This window comes from Lissotriton vulgaris, assembly GCF_964263255.1.
Source record: "Lissotriton vulgaris chromosome 8 unlocalized genomic scaffold, aLisVul1.2 SUPER_8_unloc_1, whole genome shotgun sequence".
NCBI lineage: Eukaryota > Metazoa > Chordata > Amphibia > Caudata > Salamandridae > Lissotriton > Lissotriton vulgaris.
In genome coordinates, this window is record NW_028240615.1 from 7,708,293 (window position 1) to 7,726,948 (window position 18,656).

General features: G+C 40.4%; 1 protein-coding gene across 1 annotated transcript in view; it reads right to left on the reverse strand.

The window, feature by feature from the left end:
- TEX30 (testis expressed 30) overlaps positions 1-18,656 on the reverse strand; it is a 284,398-nt gene that overhangs the window by 210,531 nt on the left and 55,211 nt on the right. Inside the window, exon 2 of the mRNA XM_086947887.1 lies at positions 7,608-7,844. Within this exon, the coding sequence (XP_086804013.1) occupies positions 7,608-7,844 (237 nt within the window). The remainder of the gene's footprint in view (positions 1-7,607; positions 7,845-18,656) is intronic.

The window sequence follows — 18,656 nt, forward strand, 5'->3', positions numbered from 1 at the left end:
TGGACTGCAAACTCAAATGAACTGTACAGCAATTCACACATTGGCTGAATGACGTCTCCAGATATCAATATTAACATGACCACTGACCATACAAAAATCAAAGTCCTAGATGTTTCAGTAAACGCAGAACACAGGCACCTAGTAATCACACTGTATACGAAATTGACTGTAGGGAACAATCTGCCATGGTAGGATAGTTTCCACCCAAGAAGTTTGGCAGACAACTTAACTTAGGCCCACTTTTTGATGATCCATAAAAATTGCTCAAGTAAAGAAAGGTGTTTCATACATTCAGAACGTCTGTAAGAAAAACTGCTCGAGAATGGATATCTGACAAAACTATTGAAACATGCATGAAAAAAGCCAGGTTCACCATTTACGATTATACTTGATAAAAGATCAAGAAAAACAACAGGCCATGGTGTGTGTCACTAGCTTCAGTCCTTCACTGAATCAGTTAAAAAAAAGTTCAAGAACCAAAATTGACATATTAAATCCACTTTGAAAACGTCTCTATTGCTCTACCAAACTTCACTATAAATAACAAAGAGAAATAGTATCAAAGACCATCAGTGAGTACCTACACAGAACCTATCTCCCACACCCGGAGCCCATGAAATCTGAAATCTGTTTAAGAGCATCATAAATGGTGGATGTTCCCAAACTATAAAGGGCAGAGAATTTCAACACATTAGCAAGAAGGATATACAGAAGAAGTTTTCGAATTGCAAAAGCAAGAATGTCACATATGAGGTACTATGCCCTTGCAACACACTGAACATAGGAAAAACTAATCAAGAAATGAGAAAGAGGGTTAGCCAGCAAGAATCCTGCATTTGATGCAAATTACCATGGTAGCTTTGATTAAACACTTTATTGAATCGCCCCATAATTAGAACAAAATCCAATGGACAGTGTTGGATATAGTACAATCCAACCATAGAGGAGGAGGTATAGACCAACTGCTACTTAACAACTTATGATAATCAAATTTGATACCATTAACTCGGGTATGAATGAACTTTCTGAAATAAAGAACATAGGAATTTTCCAATTCCATCAATTGAACTAATATGCTGAATCTTCTTAAGAGTGTTTTTTTTACTTGTAAGTACATGACCCTAGCCCTGTAGGTTGTCCAGTTTGACCTGTACTCCAATCAGCCGAGCTCAGGTCACCCAAGAAAACACTTCAAATGTTCAACAGATGCCATTTTCATGAAAATTCAGGAACTTTACATTTTTCCTAATGAATTGAAAGTTCTCATGCCATTTATTTTTAAGACTGACTCTAGTTCCTATTTTGCTTAGCCTGAACCACACTTCCCATGATCTCAGATCAGGCCACTAGGGACAAGGTGTGTAAACATTCCCATTAAAGGCCTATCTGTGGAACTAAACTAAACTTTGCATGATTGCAGATTAGGTCACCAGAAACATGATTGTAAACAATCCCAGTAAAATGCAATCCACGGCACTCCACATCGCTCAGACTGAATTGAGACAGTTGTGATCTAATTGCCATAACATATTTAGTTTACACTTATAATAAATTACTGGCTTGTACATTATGGTATGGATCCATGAAAGTACATTTTCCATCATGCCTTTGTTAGATGAAGAAGACTTCATAGACAAACACTGTCCCAGCATCTGCACCAGTGACTGAAAAGAACTCCCTCTTAGGCTTATCTGGCAAACTACAAGTAGGCCCAATAGAGGTAGAATAGGTACAGGATGCTGTTGTATCTCATTTGCAGACAAAGCGCATATTAAATTTTTTAACCCACATCAACCTCAAAGAAATCTTTCTGAGCAAAGATACACTTGTAAACAAGGTGCACTCACCACAGTGTCCAGACACTTTTTTTTATATAAAGATCTGCTATGTAAACCCTATGTAATAATCAATACTTTTTTTTTAGTTCTACTTCATATGAAATACTCCAGCAAGGTACGTACTCCCGGCACAAGGTGGCTGTACAGCATTTCACGTTCGTGTCAAGTTCAGAGAACCATAAAAGTTTCACAATAAAATATTCACAATTCATAAAACATCCACAAAGAAATGTTAACAAAAATCATAAAATTTAAACAAAGACAATTAAAAAGAATTGTTTTGGAAAGACAATTGGAATAACAAAGTTACATCCTGATGATCCTATGCCAATTTCACTCATAACGCTTTCTAATCATGATGGACCCCTTAAAAAGTTTTCTACAGTGACACAGATATCAGAGGAGGACAATGTATGCAAGTAATTAAAACCAACGTTATATGAACAAGGACGAATATTCCTTAATAATTCGTGGCACTTTTTGCTGACATTTAATTATTTCTCACAATTTGTGCCCAAAAGACACAGGTGACTCCTCTCACGACTACTCCATAAGTATTGTTGAAAGATTTTCCATTAAACTTAAGTCATTTTCAAGGCTCCCTTTTTTTCTTCTCTCTGCTGGCCCCTTTCCACTGTGTCACACCCCTTTTTCTTCTGAAGCGGTAACACTGTAAAAAGAGCAACGTAAGACCCTAGTTTTTCCTCCCCTCCAGATGCATCACTCCCAGCCGCACAATCAGCACAAGGTTTTTCAATTCCAATAAACTATGAAGAGAGGTCCTAGAATACAATGCATCCACACCCTTGAAACAAGGCAGTAGTAGTGGGGTAGAATTCGTTCAGATCATAACCCAGCCATAGCCCCATGCAGCATATCAACTGCTGGGCTGTTGGCACAATTTTTCCTGTTTTCCAAAATGTAATTTGGGTATACAAAACCTACCAGGCATAGTGTGTTAAATAGATGAATTTATTGTGAAAAGGTTGCAGTTTACAATTGCGGATAATGCTTTTTCCCCCTCCATTTCCACTCACCATTCTCTTACTGGTAAAGACTCTAAATGTTGCTTTTACTTGTGTTTGAAGCATGGGAGAATGGTATTGGTTAGAAATTAAAGCAATATTCTCTCACATTTGTTTCAAAAAAGTATATTGTATGTATATTAAAAAAAATTACATACGCATTTGTAAGAGATTGTGTGTTCATTTGATCAGTTGATACAGAAGATTTACCCTGGTTGTACACACAATTTATAGAAATAACAGCAGGAGATGCATTCTTTAATGTACTTTGTTCACGTGGACCAGCCTCTTCTCTGCTTAATAAGAACACAAACCAATTTTTTGTAAGGCTTCAGACAGTGGCTCAGCTCGATCCTTGCTCAGCCTTGCATCACTAGAAAGTGTTCTCGCCTCAGCACTGCCATGGGTTTCAGTTCACTAGTGTGCCTTGGCAGTAATCTTAGCCCGCTGGCTGTGGAGTCCTGTGATAATACCATGGGGAAGAAGTAGTAGGTGGTAAACCCTGATTCTAGGTCTGGCCCTACAGATACGACTATCGACACTCTTTTAGCTAGAGCTGTGGGTGTTATCTCAAAGGAAATTGCTTGGGCAGAGCATTTTATGTCCCTGGATCATGCACAAATCACAACTATGCAATCAGCATTACTTATTGTCGGTAGCATTGACGCTCTGAGGGCTTCTGTAGGCCCTTTGGATGAGGGGAGACCTCTGTCACTACTTCTGCCATTGGGGCCCAGCTGTCTCCAAGCAATTGTACTCCTGCTGCTAAAAGCAAATGTAAGTCTAGGCACCTGACCCGAAGACCAGGCATGGTTCCAGGGTGGGCAGCCTGCCTCCTCTAACAGGAAACTATCCGGATTTTAATGATGTTCTAGCTCGGTCAACCTTAATGTCTAAATTAGCCGTTGTTATAAATGACCGCCTGGCCCCAATCAAGCAGAGACTTCACAAGCTTGCTGATGAGGTCAGCAAATCCTTTAAGTTTCATCTTCACTTGACGCTTCCTTCTACTAATCGGGATCCGGGCGTTACAACATGGTCAGTACCCATACTGGCTTACACTGCCCCGATCCTCCTCTGCCTAATAGACAAGCAGTGAATCCATCTGTACATCCTACTGGCACCAGCTCCTTACAGTGTGTAAATGGGGCAATAGTTATGAGGATGCTGACCCTCCTGCGGTTGTTGGAGTAGCTCCACAACTACTAAGAGCGTGGTTGTGACTTGCCTCCGGTAGCTACACCGAATGTAGTGGAGCTGGGAAATGGCCCCCCTTGTCACGTGGGATAAGCAAATCTTTTGCCCAGTTAAAAAGCAAGGGGAACCGTGCTCGCTATCCACTGGATTCAAGCTAGCCTGGCTGATGAGGGGTGATACCCCGACACCACTCCCAGGATGCTTGTTTTCCGGTCCATAGAGGACCTGGCCTGGGAGTTCAGGCTGGACTGTTCCCATGGGTATCCGGGTCAAGACTGATTTGCATACGCTGGGTCCAAAGAGGGGTGGCATGGTGAGCAAAAAAACAGATGGACTTAACCCAGATCTGAGACTGGGGGTGAATGTTTGACAATGTTAAGCATTCCCTCCATCATCTTTTTGTGTTGCTAGACTCATTGGTTCGGCCTTCACTCTAATCTTGGCCCACACATTTACGAACGGAGTTAGTTGGTTGGGGAAGGCTGCTCAAGCTTATGATGGGAATTCGGTGGTGGTGAACTTTAAATCGACCTCAGGATGCTGAGCATGTTCTGGCGGCAATCAGCGCACAGAGATGCAGCCTTCCATTCTTTATTCAAGCCATCCCATCTGGCTTTTCTTTTTTACAGGCCAGAGATGTGGGTGTGGCCTCACAGGCTCCAGCGAGACATCAGGGCCTCAGCCACCCATGAATTTCTCAGGTACTTCTTCTTTGGAGACTGTGAACCATTTTACCCCTCGGAGTACCCTGGATTCCTGCGATTGACTGGCTCATTAAATTCATCTGGTGAACTTGGTCGGTTTCTCTTGTAGCAGTTCCCGGTTCCCCACGGAGGGCAGGCATATAAAAAAAAAATGGTATAGACTTGCAGGTCTAGTAACTAAAATAATCTAATCAACTTAATTATATTGCTCTTGACCCATAAACTGGTTTCAAGTTATGTGATCCTGGGCAAATATTTTAATTCACTGAGTTGTATATGAGAGCACCTTCAAATACGCGGGTTCAGCATGTCTGTAGTACAAAAAACACTTTTGTTTGATTTAATAGACTAAACTTTTGCTCCACATATAATTCTAATCTAGCCAAATATAGGATATGCATGACCGTTGACTTGCCTCTCAGTTCATTAACCACATTGTCATCGAGGCAGGAATATTTCTCAAGTCATGTTTAACCCCTTCGATGCTCATGACGGAACGGTTCCGTCATGAGCATCAGTTGAGCTGTGCTCATGACGGAACCGTTCCTTCATGACCACGCCTGTTTCCATTAGGGCTCAGCACCCGGCGGTAAATCGTACCGCACGGATGTGGTTAAAAACTATCACTGTTACTAAATAGATACCTGAAGTATGAACTGAGAGCACCCTTATATGCAATCAGCAGAATTTCCATTGAAATGGCCACAACATTTCTTCCTGACATGGTTTTACTGATAAAACTGCATAGTGTACAATGTTTGGAAATCGAGTTTCTGCAAATATTTGCAATTTGCACATCACCAAGTAAAGTGTTGTGATTGTTTTGCTCCTATTTAAATCTTTGTCTACATTACATTTCTGAATTACAATTTTATTTTATTTTTGAACACCTGATATATTTTTAAATACTTGCACTATTCATTTACAAACTGTTTAAATGTGTGTTAAAAAAAAACACCTTACAGCCGTTTGTTTCACAATGGTTGTCAGCCAGCTCAATTGGCAAAAACCTCTAACTGTAATTAGAAAAATAAAAGTAAACACCATTTTCCTGGAGAGAGTAACAATTAGTAAAAAGACAAACTGACATTTGACCTCTCTCCTTGAATAGATGGCAAATGTGTCAAGATAAAAACATAACTTTTTGCTTGTTTACTTTCCGAAAGAACAAAACACCTGTTGTTCCATCTTAAGTTCACTCAGCCAGAAGGAAGAAAAAGGTGATAGAAATAGCTCTATCAATAAAATCTGACTTGCCATAGCGAGTGGGCAAGTAGGTTTTTCTACTCTGCTGGATGTCAAAATAATAATCTGAACTTACTTAGCTGGAACATTGCCAGACTTGTTTGAAAATTCAGTGACTCGAATTGGCATGCTTTTATCAGAGAATGTATTGTTAATTGCCTCCAGGAAACATTAAACCGTTTTTTCCTTCAGGGTATTTAAGACTTATTTTGTTCCAGCAATTGCCCCACACTCTGGAAAGGCTGCAGGGAGTTTAGTCATTCACATTGTATTGGGCAGTTGAAGCTCATGTTAATGTTTTACCTTCTGGCTCTTCTGTACTTCAGGCATTAAGACGGCCATTCCTGGGTTCCAATGTGCTTTATCTCTCGCACTTTTACAATGCTATTTCTGGTCCCCAAATTACATCCAATATATTCCTTCTGGGTACCTTTATTGAATCTTTAACCGTTAATGGGGGTGGTTCTCCAAGCCTAATTACTGTAGGAGATTTTAATATATTCACCTCTGTGAGAGCCCCCTTGATAGGCACATGACAAAGCCTTTATGTAGGATCCACTAGGGGCTACACATGGCACATATAAGAGAAGGCTCTGAGCTAAATAAAATTCTAAGTGGAAATAATTTGGTTTTTACGCTGGATAAGTTGATCTATGCTTCAAATCATCATATTCTCCCCACGTTTACTGATAGGGGCTGTTCTTCTATTATAGATTTGATTTTTGTCTCAGCTTCTCTCTTTCTGTTGATGTCTTCTTTTAATATTTCTCATAATGCTTTAAGCGACCACCTCCCTGTCGCAAATTATCATGTTTTAGCGGAAGCCTATCCCATCTCGAATTCAAGAGCCTCCTCGCACTCTTTTCCTCTCTGATCAAGGTAGGCGTATCAGGTGGGCAATGGTTGAACCTGATTGTTTAAGTACTCTTTTGTAGCTGTGCTCAGGATTTTGACACTTGTCTAGATCCCACCTTCACTGACTCATCAATTCTAGAGGCTTTTAGGCGTATCCCAAAAAAACATGGTGCTTTTTTCGTGCCCGGTCACTAACCCTACTTCTCCTGGCCCCGGATGGTTTGATGCCAGTTTCTGTAAGGATTTTAAAACCCACAGAAAATAAAAGAATACAAAAGCTTCTACTGAATAAGTGTGTCTTTTTCAAATGTTATTGATACTGGGGCCTGAACAAGGTCTTTAACTGGATCAAAGGCTCAGACAGCCTTGTATACAGTTTTCCCCGCTACGTTCTGGTTCTTGAAGCCTTGTTATCCCATTGTACATTTGGGCTACAAGTAATGCTAATAAAAAACACAATCGATCTTCTATTTAGGGGAAGAACTCGGAAACTTCAGAGCTCTGCATGTTGTCATTTTAAAATGCAACATGCAGGAGTAATGGACATCTTGCCCCTGCCTCTTCCCCCAAGCAAAGCAGCAACAGTCACATAAAATCAATAACTATCTAGTTGGTAAACCTGGATGAGTAGGTATATTGCTCTGGGAAATATTCTTAGTAGACTATTGTAAATAATCTTTACCAATGTCTGATTGAAATGACATCATAAATCCAATTAAAACCATGTAAATAAATTATCTTACCAATGCTACTTTATACGCTTTTGTTCTATAAACTAGGTTGGGTCCTTTACAGGTGAATCTGAGACACAGAATCCCATGAGCTGCCAGGTATGATGCAAGAGACGCCAAATGTTTTGAATTCATATCTCCCCCAGCTCCATGAGTAAGAATAGCTCCATACAACGGGGCTCGCTGCTTGACTGGAATGGAATACACTGCATCAAGATACTTCTCTCCGAAAACCAGTTTGACTTTTTCCTAAAATCACAAAAGATCACATCATAAGAAAACCCCCCACAATATACACAATACACTGCAGGATTACAAATAGGCAATTGGTCAACAAATTAAAAACATTCTCATTCCTATGGCTTGTAAAACAGCCTAAACACGTGCAAATAAATGTAGATGAAGGCTGCTCAAGAAGCTCTTCTCTATGTCATTACAATCAAAAGGTTCTTCACTTATATGACAGAAGGTTTAGATTCTATTAAAGGTGCAAATGCCAAGATTGTAACTTCTTTACTGTTAAACCTCCAGCATCAAAGAAAAACAACACATAATGGTTTAACATGGATGCCAAATTAATACTTGAAACCACAGCTGTGATGAATAAGTACCCCCCCCCCCCAAAGATGATGTCACAGCAGATCACAAGTCCCCTTACAGGTTATACTATATTTATTATAGCCAGCCCTGAGCCATCATCTAGAATATGCAGCACATGTAGTTTAGGCAGTAGAACTTCTCTTTCTCTGTAGGGAAAACAGGCTCTTGAAATTCCTGTAGCCGTCAGGTTCAGTAGCCCATTGCTGGTCCAATATTATTCCAAAATCAAACTTGAAAAAAGGCATAGAGAGTTCAGGGAGCAACAAGGCAGGATAATCATCATCTGCATTGTTAATTTAATCTAAACCTCCTGTCACGAAAATGTCAGACCCCGTTGGTAGGGCCCCAGGATAGATGGGCTACTGGTCCCTAACTGTGCTGGCTGAGGTTGTTTGCAGCTGGTGTCCTGGGGTTCCTTCTTCTATGGCTTGTCTTGAAAGTGCTTTTTAATCTTGAAGCAGTGCTACGGACTATGCAATTCCATCCAGTATAGAGGATAGCGATCCAGTATAAAGGATTGGATACACTGCTAATCTCCCTTGCGCTATCTCTCAAATAGATGACCCATGATAATCTACAATTTTTGGTATTCACAGAATGCACTTATGACTTCTAACTTTACGTCCGCACTCGGGCCGGAATTTCCACACCCGGACCGTACTCTCCACACTCGGAGCGTACTCTCCGCACCCGGACCATACTCTCCGCACCCAGATCATACTCTCCGGCTTGATCTGTAATCTCTGGCTTGGGCGGGATAAAGTGTAATCAATGGGCCGGATTGCAAGAATGCAAGGTTAATGCATGGGTTATTGGATGAGTGCATGGTTAGCGCCTCAGTGAATGTTTGAGTGGAAGAATAATCCCTGAGTGATTGCTTAAGTACATGGGCAGTACCTGGGTGATTGCATAAGTGCAGGGGTACTGTCTAAGTGATTGGAAGGGGGCATAGGTAGTCCCTGAGTAACTTTATTAGTGCATGGCTAATGTCTGGTTGCTAAGATGAGTACATGGGTAGTGCCTGAGTAAAAGGATGACTGCAACAGAAATGCCTGGGTCATTCAATGAGTGCATGTGTAGTGTATCACTGAATGAATGAGTGCAGAAGTAGTATTATAGTTGAATGAATGAGTTCAACAGGAGGTCCCTGGGTGATTGCATGAGTACATGGGTAGAGCATTGGTGATTGCATAAGTGCAGGGGTAGTGGCTTGGTGATTGCATAAAAGTGCATGGGTTTTGCCTCTGTGAAATTAAAAATGCACAGATAATGCCTACGTTATCCTATTTGTGCCAAAGTTGTGCTACAGGAATTAGATGACAGCATGGATAGTGTTTGTGTGAAAGGATCACTACCTGGCTGATGACATCAGCAACATAATGAACGTTTTAAATAGTGTAAAGGATCAACATTAATTTTAATAGAATTAAATAACATAACAGTGTTGACTGCACAGTCACCACTGAGGGGAGCACAAATTGTGCACTGCATGCACCATGATGCAAAGGAGAAAACTTTTCTGGGTTATGATGTAGTGTCTGGCCGTACACTTTCCCTGCCCAAACTGTTTTTCATGACCTTCTCTACCATTCATCACACATTCCTCATGTTCCTTTTTGTAAAAATTGCAATCGGACAGATTGATTACACTTTATCCAGCCCCAACCGGAGATTGGGGCTTGAGCCCGAGAGTACGGCCCTAGCCGGAGAGTACGGTCCGAGTGCGGAGAGTACGGTCCGAGTACGGTCCGAGTGCAGAGAGTACGCTCCGAGTGCAGAGAGTACGCTCCGAGTGCAGAGAGTACGCTCCGAGTGCAGAGAGTACGCTCCGAGTGCAGAGAGTACGCTCCGAGTGCGGAGAGTACAGTCCGGATGCGGAAATTCCGACCAGAGTGCGGATGTAAAGTTAGGAGTTGTAAGTGCATTCTGTGAATACCAAAAATCGTAAGTGCCTTCTGTAAATACCAAAAGCAGTAAGTTTAGGATTTTGTCTCAGATTAGTTCTGTGAATCGGCCCTACAGAGTCTGCTACAATGGTGAATGCTAGGATAAAATATAGAAGCTGCAAAACATTTTTTGTCTGGTCATATAAAACAATACCTTTTCTGGCAATGAAAGGTCTATCAACATCGAGAGCTTAACAATCTGTCCAAAAGAGTCCAATCATAAGACTATGTGTAATTTACCTGACACCTGGTTCAAAGACAAGCCTTCAATGTCTGGCCATTGTAAAATGTAAGGAAGGAAAAATACAGATTAATAAGATATCATATATAACAGCATTATTGCCTTGTGATAGGTGGACTACATTTAGATTAACAGAACAATAATGCTTTAGAAACTTGAAAGAAAGACGTTTTCCAAGGTGATTTCTCAAGTAAGTTTATTGTAATACATTTTAGACAAAGCAATAGGTAAATGAGGTGTCTTTTATCAGGTGCTTGCTCTGACCGCCATTCCATGCATTCTGCATTCTACCACACCATTCCAAATCATTCCATATATCCTCTCACTCACATGTACATCCAGACTACACCCTCCTCCTTATAAGAAAACAAAATAATCCCTATGATGCCACAAGAACAATACCACAATAGAATAGTGGAGCACACTTGTATAAACTGTAAAAATGATAAAATGTAACTCAACACATAATCCTGCTAGTGAACTAGTAATAGTCGTAAGCTCAAACTAACACCTATCTCCATATTCACCCAGTCCTTCATTTCTACATCAGCATTCATCTCATGATTTGCCTATTGACGTCTCAATAACCACGAAGGTTACAAATGATATCATGGGATTTCGTCCTTTTAACAGTTCAAAAGGTGTTCTACCAGTTACACAATAAGGAGTTACCCTATACAATAGCAATGTGACTTGCAAAGTCCTCCTCCAACACCACCCTGAGTTAAATGGATTGACTCTTTTACAGTTCTGTTCCACCTCTCCACCTGATCATTTGCCTCGGGTTGATACAATGCAATAGTTGTATGTTTAATGCCGGATGACATCAAGAACTTCTTCATCTTCCCCCACATGAACAGCACTTCATTATCCGAAACTAAACTTTTAATAGAATTTTCCTTACAGATACTAGATCATGATCCTTTGTCATCACCTTTGTCCACACTTCCTGAAATACAACTCCTTTATGTGCTGCAAAACCTCCCTCAACACACTCAAACATGGCAGCAACTTCACATTCCTCGTCTTTATTAAACTTCCTCGAGACTCATCCAAAGGCAAGCTAGACAACCCGTCGGCTTGTCCGTTAAACTTACCAGGAACATATTTTAATTGAAGAATGGCAAGCTTGTAATTTACAAGAAACAACAGAAACTGTTGGTTTGAGACGCACTATTCACTGGCCCACTACGGTGCCTTTGTTCACACTTCTTGACTTAACACAAATGTATAACAAATTTCTTCACAATCTTTCTCCTTTGTTTTAACACGAAATTCTTATGAATATCGCAATATCACAAGCAGGTGTCAACTTGATCAAAGTTCTTCCTTTCTGATTTAATTCTTCTCAATCCATGAGTAATTAAAAAAGTTCAACATGTACACAAAGCGCAGTCCATTAAGTGTCATGTGGAGGAAACCCTGGTATGTTCAACACCCAATGCATTTCGGTATAAAACCTTCGTCAGGGGAAATGCTGTAATCAACAAGAAACATTTACTTGTAGTTCAAAATATGAAATTCATTTATAATGAAAAAAAGGGATAGACCAAACCGGTCACAACAAGCATGTGATCATGCTGTTAATCGTGCTCATAAGATATGAACCTAAGGTGTCCCAACTGTGCTACCCAACACTCCTAAATGTCTTCCCAAAAGTACTCGGAGCCAACCATGTGCGCTAGACCAAGGTGTTATTAAAACACGTGTGCTAAAAAACGTGTGCTCACAGGATGTGTACTTAAGAACATAAGTGCAAATGAAAGGTCAGTTTCAAACGTGTTGCATGTCTATATGTTAGCTACTATCTCACCTTCACCTGACAACTCATGCCTCGTGTTTACCATACAAAAAAAGTAACTGTACAGAAGCAAAGATAAAACAAAACTCTGTGCCATACTGCCACTTTGGCTGAATGAAACAATATAAAAAAAAACTTGTGCCTCGCTGTGCTCACCTGTAGGTATATACCGTAGCTCTCTCTCTCTGCCACTCGACTATAATTCATGTGCTGTCAGCTGCTCTGGTACACCAAACTGCCAAAACTGCAAAAAATACGCAAAGGGATGCGTCATGAACCCCGTACTGATGTCTAATGGTAATCTTTTCTATAATAAGCTATTAAATCACTAAGGACTACCTGATGGCTGCCTCTATGCTGGTAACACTTTCTTCCCACAGCGTTCCTCTCTACACAAAGTTCGAGCCGCCTCTGAATTCTCCAATTGCGCGTAGCGTATCCTACGTACGAACACGCCCCTGCTTCATAAATCCTACTCGTCAGTACAATCAAAATAAATGACGGACTCAACTCTCTATTCAACATGAAGCCTCCGGTTAACCTAAGATGGATCCCTTCAAACCAACCAAACTTTATCAACCAAAGTCTTTGGCACAGCGAAACCACAACGGACGATGCCCTAAAGCCCAACTATACTGTGCGTCATAGTGTCTAGAATAAATACAACGTAATGAATAGGAAATACAACTGTGCCCCCAAATATAAGAAACCAAATCAAAAAAACTCCTGATAGACCACAATAGACTGCTGTGTAGCTGTCAGAAACAGCTATATTGTAACCTCGTTCCGAAAATTGTCCGCATACTCCTTGAAATGGCGATGCCTAAATACAAGTGCCGAATGAGAAAAAGATCTAGCAGCGTTTCCCCTGTGCACCACTAATGTGTCTGTGATTGTTCATCTCATATGAGCCTAAAAAACACATGAATAGTATGTCAAATAAAAATAACAAATAAAAATAACATTGATCATGCAAAAGCCAATACATTCACAATACATTCAATTACAACCACTGTACAGTGACATCATAAAAAGCATAACATTTTGATTTTGTCATTCAGCCCATGGGGTACCATGGTTCTCAGGAAACGTATCCAATAGGTCTCTCTCTGTGCTAAAAAGCGAATGGCATCAACATGCTGGGACTCAACTAACCTCTCCAAAACTGTGAACCTTAACTGCGGTATCGTGTGATTCATTTCTTTCCAATGTACCGCTAAACACGATTTAACATTGACTGTCCGTATCATACTCTTACGTTCTGTCATGCGTACTTTCACTTTTCTGGTAGTACGACCAACGTATACAAGCCCACACGGGCATTTAATTGCATACACTAACATGCTTGAATTACAGTCTGACGTATGCTTCAGTTGAATTTGGTTGCCTGTGTGTGGATGAGCAAACTTATTCCCAACCAGTGCATTCCCACAGTGTCCACAATTATGGCATTTCATCATCCCTTTCTAACAGTGTCAATGTCAGTGCGTTTCTCCTGCTTGAGAATTCCTTTTAAATTGTTGGACCGAGAGAAAGCGAAGATAGGTTTGGCCAGAAATACCTGTTTAAAATCCGATTTCTGGTCTATAATTTTCCATCTCTTCAAAATGCATTTTTTTATTGCTATAGCAGCTGTAGAATATTTTAACACAAACACCTCTCTTTTAGATGGTAATTTAGTAACTTTATCCAACAGCTTAGTCCGTTGTATAGAACAGGCTTTCTGTCTGGCTTTCTCTAGTACTGTACTAGGGAAGCCTCGCTGTTCATAGTCCTGACTCATGGTAGTAATTTCAGACATACTCAGTCGTTCATCTGAACAGATTCTCCTCACTCTAATGAACTGTGATAATGGTAAATGGTTTTTGAGGGGCTGTGCGTGAAAACTATCATAATGTAGTGCGTTGTTTCTGTCTGTAGGTTTTTTGTATAATCTGGTAGTTAGTGTGTTTCCTTTTCTTTCAATCATAATGTCAAAGTAATTAATTTGATCTGGACTTATGTGTATGTAAATTTGATCAAGGTATGACAGTTGTTCAATGTTCCAAGGACAGTCTGCAGTCGTTCTTGTGAACCCTTCCACAATATCAAGATATCATCTATATCTCTCATGTATAATAGAAGACCCTCATTCCAATCTGTTCTACTGAAAATGTGTCTCCTCAAATCTGGCCATAAACATATTTGCGTATGTGGGCGCCCCCGTAAAACCCATAGAGGTTCCTGTCTTTTGAAGATAAAAAGAGTCCTTCCAACAAAAGTATCCATGATATAAACAAAAATGTAATAATTCCAGCAAAAATATATTTCGACCTTCCTCGTAATTGTGTCTCAGAAGCATGCATTCTGCTGCTTCCAACCCCTCATCATGGGGAATGGAGGTGTACAATGCTGATACATCTACCGTGTACAGCCAAAATTCATTGTTAGCGGGAATCTCAATTCCCTGCAATTTCCTCAAACAATCTGTAGTGTCCTGTACATAGGAGATCCAATTTTGCAATAACGGCTGCATGAAATGATCTAGGTATTTACCCAACGGTTCATGTAAGGAACCACAACCTGCCACAATGGGGCGGAAAGGAGGGTCTGTCGAGCTCTTATGCATTTTGGGCAGCATATATATATTAGGTCTTCTAGGGTGTTCAGTTGTAAGATATCTGCTTGTTTGTTCATCTATCCACCCTAGATCTTTTGCCTTCTTTAAAATGGAAGCTAGAATGCGTTGGAATTCATTGGTGGGATCTGTTTCCAATTGGATATAGGTGTTTGGTCCTGTACATGTTGATCTACCTTAAGTGTGTAGTAATTCATATTAAGCACCACTAGCACCCCTCCTTTGTCTGCTGGAACAATTTTGATATCATCGTTAGTAGCCAATTTGTTCAATGCTGCTGTTTCCTTCCTAGTCATATTCCTGCGTCTGTCTGACAGGTATTTCAATCTTGACAGATCTTTCTAAATCAATGTCTCGAAAAGATCTAAGGATTTATGAGATATTGGTGACATGAAAGTACTTTTGTGTTTGAACTTCTTATCCGATTGTGAAATGTCTGCCTGCCTTGCGAGTCTCCCATTACATGATGAAAAAACCACCATAGTCTCAGTTTTCTCATAAATTTAAAAATACACCTCTGTTTCTAATTCATTACTTTGATAGGTAGGTATAAAGGACATACCCTTGATCAAAACGGATCTCTCTGACGGGCTCAATTCCACATCCGAGATGTTCATGATTAGTTCCTCTTGGGATTGCGTCGTGCCCCGTCTTGCTTTTTTGGACCCTTGTCGCCTCCTTGTTCGTTTGTTTTGGATTGGGATTGGTCGTCTGGAGGATGGTTTGATGTGCGGCCTGATTCTAAAAAAGCCTGCTTTACCGAGTCGCTAGCTTCTACTTCTACTGTAGCCTCATTAGTAACACCCGTCGCCCCTCCTATTGGTGGTCGTGTAGGTAAAGTTTCCTATGATATGACTAAGCCCTCTTCTGAAGTCGTAGCGTCTGGTTTTCTAAACACTCGTCTTTGGGAATAAGTATCGGCCCACTTATAAACTTCGTCCAGTTTATAATCGATCATATCCCTTTTAAATTTCCTCAACTTTCTTTCACGTACTTCTTTGGCATGTTCCTCTAACTTCTCATTTATGTCATGTAATGTTTTATCAAATTCATCTGCTGTCAACCTGTTGGATAATTAGGATTTCATGTCAGCAATCTCGGTTTCTAATTCTTTCAAAGCATTTGATAACTCTTCAATAATTAAAAGAACAAAATCTAAAGAACATTTATTAAGAATAGCAAACCAACGTGTCATAAATGGTTTGTTAAACTTAAATAACATTGGCCTTAATGATATCCTTAAACCCCTAGGTATACGCTTGACCCTATGATACTGAATGAGAGTAGTGGCATGAAGCCTTTGGTTAATCTCCTTTTTTAATGTGTATTGTAATTGCTTAATCAATTGTATTGTGGTAATTTAGACATCAACTTTCATGACATAGTCCTCCCACCTCCTGGTGCCCAACGAGGTTTATGATCAACTCAAAGCAAATATTTCATGCCTCACAAATAATTCTTGAAATGGTACTTGCTCATAATTCACATTCAATCATGGAATAATTATTTTCAGCCGGCCTAAGGGTACATGAACCATACGCCACGACCCACTCCTCTGATTCATTCCTTTGTACCAACACTGCTCCCAGGCCATAACCACTAGTATCCACCACCACCTCACATTTTCCCCACTGATGAATAGTTTCAAAGACAGTGCAACTGAGATTTCCATTTTTAACATTTTAAAAATCTGTCCTTGCTCATCATTCCACATGTACTTTATCTGGCATAAAAATGTACTAACCCCAGAAATTATCTTAACTGATCCTTATCAGAAGGTACAGGGGCATAAACAATTGCTTTTGCATGATCATACTTTGGTGTAATTCCAGCACTTGAATTTCTGTGCCCCAAATACTCCACTTCCAATTTACAAACTTACATTTATTTTCTTTCACCATTAACTCAGCTTCTGGCAATAGAGACAACACTTTTTAAAGATTCACATCAAATGTGTCAATATCCCTTCCAAAAACCAACACATCGTCTTGAAACACTCTACCCCTTCAATTACTTTTGAGGTCTCATTCTTAAACCTTTGGAACACAGCTGAAGCACTGGTCAATCCAAATAGCATGGGTGTATACTGGAATGCTCCTTCAGGAGTGTTGAATCTGGTAAAGTGTGTGGAATCCTCCCTCCAGTTTGACCTGATGATATGCTCTTGTTCAGTCAACAGTAGAAAACACAGCATCACTGACATATATTCTAATAACTCTTGCAGATTAGGTCATGGATAACTATTTATCCATATAGCATCATTCAAACACCTACGGTTCACACACAGTCTTGGTTCTCCCAAACTCTTCAGTGAAATGATAATAGGCGACAACCAATCTTAACATTCAGTCAGCTCAATTATGTCCTTTGAGCATAACTTCTATAATAGCTCCTTTCCTTTTGTTTTAGAAGACAAAGGTACATTACAAACCTTGTGCCATACAGGTCTCACATTCCCCTGCACAACAACTGTGTTTGTAATTGTTCAACCTACCTAAATCCCCTAATAAAAACCTAATTTAACTCCTCACTTAGTTTAGCATACCTCTCATTTGTTCAATCCAATGGCATAAAGAGCTGGCTTGGTCCTGGGATCCAACCACATTCCAGGCTCTTCTTGATGGGGCCACCTCAAAATTGCCACACCTTCTTTAGTAACAAATATTTTTCCATAACTTCTCCTTCCCTCAAACTCCTGCTCTGACCAAAAGTATCCCTTCAAAGCCATCTTATGGCCCGAATAATTTCACAGCACCAGACATAATTGCACGCTTACACTAGGCACACACACCAGCAGTTGTCAGTGCATGCTTCCACCTGGCACACACCCAAAACCGTCAGTGCACACTTTTACTAGGCATACACACCACCAGCCGTCAAAGCACGCTTTCACCAAGCACACACCACCAGCCGTCAGTGCATGCTTCCACCTGGCACACACACCACCATCCGTCAGTGCACACTTTCACCAAGCATACACACCAAAAGCCATCAGTGCACGCCTTCTCCTGCTGTTCACAATGACAGAACTTGTTAAATAGAGCTGAAGCACTTCCCAGCTGTTCCCGGCTCTCCCCCCTCACCGGGACCCTGACGACCCCCCGCCCCCTCAAAGCCACCCCTCTTTTCCCCAACGATGCGAGCTTTCGCCCCCACAGCCTCCTTTTTGCAGTGGGGGCGCCCCCACCCCCGGATCATGGCTTCTTCAACTCTGAACGGGGCACACTCAGCAGCAGAAGGGACAGTTTCAGCACAGATATGGGATATAGCAGGATATTACTGTGCACACAACAGTGCACCTCTCTGTGCACCATTATACAACAGTGCACAACTCCATGCACAACTTTTAACTTTCACCTCATACTGTCAATTGTTTTACCCACCCACACACCCTCCCTCATGTTCCCTCCCTCCTCCCTTGTGTACTCCACCAGTTCAAACTGAACATAATCTTCACAAAAGTTATTTACAAAAGTTTAAGCTATTGCTATTATAAATTACAGTAACTTTTATTCAAGTATTAGTTATTAAAAAAAGTAAAAACCATTGTTATTTGTAATATCAATACATCTAAGTCACGTAAATACAACACATATTGCATTACAAAAGCTATAGGTGTCACATTTGCGAAGGTTAAAACTATTGGCATTGTAAATGACAAAGCTATTAATTTTAAAAACCAACACATAAATAAAAAAATTGTCATTTACAATATCAATAACTCAAATTTTCCTAATGTAAGATCTATTGCATTGCAAATGCTTGTTACATTTGTTGTTAATCTTATCAACTGCAGGGCAATGAGGCAACAGAGGAAGATTTACTATCTTGGGGAGAAAGGATGAACGATCCTGTA